The following is a 5,000-nucleotide window of genomic DNA, read 5'->3' as shown; positions in this document are numbered from 1 at the left end:
AGAGAGATTGTCTTTGTCCAAACTGAATTCCATCTTGTATATGCAGCTCTGTTCGAAGTGAGAGAAGCTACATACAAGGGCTGCTGGGACTTATTTCGGCTCGAAACGGGGCACCGTGCATTATATGCTTGAGAGGGCTTTGATCTTATTAAGCCAGTTCTTTGTAATCGTCTCCCGCCGGACATGGGAGCCGGTGGGGGGGGGGGGTGTATTGCTGCCATTATCGGACCCCGTTCTCTACGCGTTGTTTCTAGCGTTCCTGACACTATCGACAACGACTTGCAAAGTTTAACATCTACCATCTCAAATTTCCTGCTTCTATCCCACACTGGAGCGTAATACTCCGCGGAGGAATTGTAAAGTGCTAAGGCGGACGTCACGAGGAGCGCTTAATCAGCGCCCCAAGTTGATCCCTCCAGCTTCCTCAGAAGACGGTTGCGATTCTCTATTTTCCGGGCAACTCCTTCGAGATGCACCTAATAGGCAAGGCTACGGTCCAGCGTCACCCCCATGTGTTTTGGATGTGGTTCATATGGGAGAAGCTGGTCCCCAACGAGGACGTTCAGTTTACGGGTGTGTTAGCCACTGCATAGCTAAAAATTAGTGTTCTTAACCAGCAGCCTGTTAAATCAGGTTATATTCTTGGGAGGAAACCAGACAAAACCTGCTCGATATAGGAATTGAATTCCTCCCAGCTAGCCTTCTAGAAGTTCAATCTGCAGAGTGGGAGAGACTGCACCCTCGGAATTATCACCCCCGCTTGTGCTGGCTATGCGGAAAGTCGCCGTGGACTGTCCGCTTCTTCTGAAGCGGTTCACCGTTCGCTCCCTTCGTGACGGGGTGAAGTCAGTAGCATATGTTATTCTTCTTTTGGCGGGTACCCCTATAGGCACTCTTGGCTGCAAGATCGTAACCTAGGTGTAGATCGTTACAGTACATACATGAGTGGAGTAGTCTACCTGTCTCGTTCCAATCTCGGTAGCCCCATTCGTGTTGGTGGCTATTAAAGTCTTCCAGACAGATGGAAGGATGGTTAACCACCAGTACCGTTGCCAGGTCGCTCTAGATGGTTTGTAGATGTTGTGCAAATACAGCCCACCTACCTCCATGAAAATTCTATTCCCCCCGTTGTTGCCCGTTACGCTCTCTATGACCCTTACCTTCGAAGGATCTTTAGCGTAAACGCTAACCCCTCCATTGAGCCATGCGAGTGTCCTCTCGCTTGCCCAGCATATAAACTGGGATCTGGAATCGAGAAGATTGCGTGCCTGAATAAATATGGGTTTCCTGTAATAGCTTTGACTACCGTTCATTATTTTTTTGTCATACTCTGGCTCTCGATATTGAGGAATAATATATGCATCAGGTCGCTAACCCTAGTATCGCATTTTCTAGTGGACGGTGTATTGGGACGTTCGCTTATTTCTCGACCCTTCCGACGACCCTGGCGACACGATCGCGGTAGTATTTGGCTAGACGGCCGACCGCTTCGCCATTGATAAATCTGTTTCCTGGTCATAAAATCATGTGAGCATAGTAGTGTGTATCCCGGGATAGCCGAAGCTAGTTGGGCACCGGTTTGATCTCCATTTGTTACATATCAGAGCGATCCGTTCAGGGGTTCAGCTATAGACTCGAGATCCGAGATGGTCTCGTGACGGTCAACCGGAATTACTCCGTTGCCCCCAATATGGCCCAAGCTCCCCTACCACCGACAAGGTAGGACATTCACGAGGGAGAACTTTGGGGCGATTCTTGTTGACCATGTAATTAAGGAAACCCTTCTCTTACTAATATTATATTGCTGATAGCTGTATGTTACTTTAGGATCATAATATAGTGGGCCAGGAAAATTCTGCTCTCAGATGAATCTCATATCGTACACTGTTTGAAAGGGTTCTCAAGCATGCTTAGGTTCACTTCATATCGTACACTAAGCTTATTTAGTCCTCAATGCCCAATATCTCATCTTATAGCAACGTTGTCAAAATTATAACTATGGTCAACGTTCGCTTTATTTCAAGACGGATTTAAAATGACGATTTGGATTTCCGAGTCCACAGTTGGTAAAACAATTGGTTTATTTGGTGTCAGGCCCCGCATCCATCTTTTAAAAGTTAATTAATGCTATGCATTTCAGTAGAATACTCATAACATCCGCCCACCAGATGTAGCGTTTCATCGCACAAAACTGTGTATAACCTTGAACGTTTATAGTCTGATTGATAGAAGTTATAGATAATTATTCATTAAAATCGCTTGCTAAAAGCAATGACAAGGAGCCGAGTGACGTCAATTTCGTTTCTTCAATATTTAAGAGGACAGAACGGGCTAAATGGCAAGGGATATTCTGATTGGTTAATGCTTAGTAACGATTATTCAATCAATTCCTTGTCTACCTTACTTGATCTAGTCACTATTTTTACTTTTCCTTATATTTCTTCGTTGCTTTAAATCATAAAAAAAAGAAAACTTCTGTCTTAGTTTTTTTTAAATAATTAATCATAGTGTGTTTACTTTTAATCTACATTAATTTCCACAATACGGTAAAACTATGATAGGTGAATGTCTTTTCGTAACAGCTTTTATTTCTTCCCAAATATATTTTTCACTAATAAAATAAAATAAGATAATTTTAGAAAATGTGTCCACGTTGACATTGATCATAGTTATTATTTTTCCATTCAGTCCAATCAAGGGACGCTACTCTTCCACTAACCTCATTCCCTATAGTCAATCTATAATTGTTATTATCAACGCCCACAGAATTATTAGCAAATCTAAAAAGTATAAAACAATTTTTTCAGATAGATAAACGAGTAATTTTCAAACACTTTTACATTTTTAATTTCAGGCTAATTCTATCTTCCGTTGACTCAAATTAATACGAAGAATGTCTGCTAGGTCGTAATTCTAATACTCAGTCTTTTTATACTCTTGGATTTCATTGAGAGTATAATTCATTTTTTGCAATTCTATCATATTCACAACAAACATTGATGGCGTAATTTTAAATCTCTCTCTATAGTATCAAGAAATGCTAATCTCGTTCGCAATAAAAAATTATAATGTAATTTAAAATCTATCTTGATACTATCAAGTAATGATAACCTTTCTAATCTATTCTCTTAAAAAATAGGGTTGGAGATCAACGTTGCTCCGTAAAGCTAATGTTAAATTAGTATAATCGAGTACAGGACTCCCTACAAATCGAACGATGCAATACAATAGTACCAAGATATGAAGTGAGTAGAAAAGTGCCAGAAGACATTAGAGTCGCAGGTTCAAACCCCATCACCGCCGCGAAAATGTTTTATTCTCTATTGTCTTCTGGCACTTTTCTTCTCACTTCATCCCTTGTTGTTACCAAAATAAGTGTCTGCTCCACTCGCTTTTCTCAATACACTACCTACAATAAGTATAATTGATGGCCGTCAGTTCCTGATAGCCTTTATTTCTCCGCAAAAATTTGCGGATTCTCCACTAGTGTTAAAACCAATAATAGTACAATCACATGACAGTCAGTTTCATTTGAAATTTTCTTGTTTTTCTTTCTTTTTTTCAGTTCTTCCAATAAATAAAATATGAAACTGCTTCTTGTTTTCGCCAACATCATTGTGGTTCTCGCCAACACCATTGTGGTTCATGGACAAAGAACAAACTGCTGTTTTCCCAACAAGTTTACGATGATAGGAAAGGATAATATTAACCCGGCCATTAAATGGAAAATTACAGCTGATTTTGCCAACACGAAGAAAGTCTATAGAGAGACAAAAACACATTACATTTTGGTTGATTTGACTAATGCGAAGTCCATAAAAAAATATGTTCGAGATAAATTTGGCCAGCAAACATGTAGAGTAATGGATGGAGCTGGTGATCCCTACAGTAAAAAATGCCTGCCCGTCTCGGATGATCTGGATGACGATCCAAGCTTAATGGGTTCTAGTATTGGAGTAATGACAATTTTATTGTGTGACCAATCGTATCAAAACGGTATTTTGTCTACCCGAACCTGAGTGTCGAACCTGATGCTTAATATTCCACCTCAATCTTTTCTTATACACGTTGAGGTTAAATTATGAAATGCCTTCATTAAGGAGGCAGAGGCTCTATATCATAAACGTCACCCAAAAACAAAGGCAAAACTAAAGAAGAAAATATCACCCCCCCCCCCCCCCCAACAAACTTCTCAATCTTTCGCCATTTTGATTTATTAACAATTTTCTTCGTCCGGTTCCATTAGATGTAGTACCGTATTGATAATGAATTTAATAATTAATTAATCAATAATAATTTGTCTCAGTTGATGTCGCGATAACCAATAGGTATGAAAGCAGTATTTGCATGTGTATTAATAGTACCTAGACAATTAAATAATTCAAATCAAATATGTTGTTCCATGGCCGCATAATTCATGAAAATGATGAGATAAGGCTTTTTGAGACTTGAGAGTTTTACAAAAAGACAGCATTAAGAGGGATTAATGCTGTTCTTATTTAAATAGACTTACCTTTGAAATTGTGTAAATTGCGCTTGCTTGCTCATAATTTGATCTGCATAGATGTGTCAAACACATATATTCACACACACACACACACACAGAGAGAGAGAGAGAAAGAGAGAGAGAGAGAGAGAAAGAGAGAGAGAGAGAGAGTACACGCTGAAATAGGAAGATAATATTAGGGTAACTGATGAGCGAATTACAACGTAGACAGATTCTCTAGTTTAAAAAATGGAAAACTATTAAAGATCATTAGTAATTATCCATTTGAACCCCACGATTTAAACATAAGACGCGGTCAGACGTGGAAAGAAAGAAAATATGAAAAACAAAGAAAAGAAAATGAATACAGCCTATAAAATATGAAAAAAAATGGACAACATATCAGGTCACAAAGCCATTTGGGAAGAAAAGAAAGGAAAAAACAAACAAACAAGAACAAAGAAGAACGAGTAAAAGAAGAAGAAGAAGAAGAAAAAAGAAGAAGAAGAAGAAG

The 5,000-nt window shown here is 39.2% G+C and overlaps 1 protein-coding gene across 1 annotated transcript in view; it reads left to right on the top strand.

Annotated features, from left to right (window-relative positions):
• Positions 1-5,000, top strand: part of LOC144957905 (uncharacterized) — an 8,364-nt gene that overhangs the window by 1,333 nt on the left and 2,031 nt on the right. The window contains exon 2 of the mRNA XM_078889446.1: positions 3,566-3,956. Coding sequence (XP_078745572.1) covers positions 3,585-3,956 — 372 coding nt within the window. The 5' untranslated portion in view covers positions 3,566-3,584. The remainder of the gene's footprint in view (positions 1-3,565; positions 3,957-5,000) is intronic.

The sequence above is a fragment of the Berghia stephanieae genome, chromosome 12, assembly GCF_034508935.2.
Source record: "Berghia stephanieae isolate SIO BIC M18660-M18661 chromosome 12, UCSD_Bste_1.3, whole genome shotgun sequence".
Lineage (NCBI taxonomy): Eukaryota > Metazoa > Mollusca > Gastropoda > Nudibranchia > Aeolidiidae > Berghia > Berghia stephanieae.
This window is presented reverse-complemented; position numbering and strand designations above follow the sequence as displayed.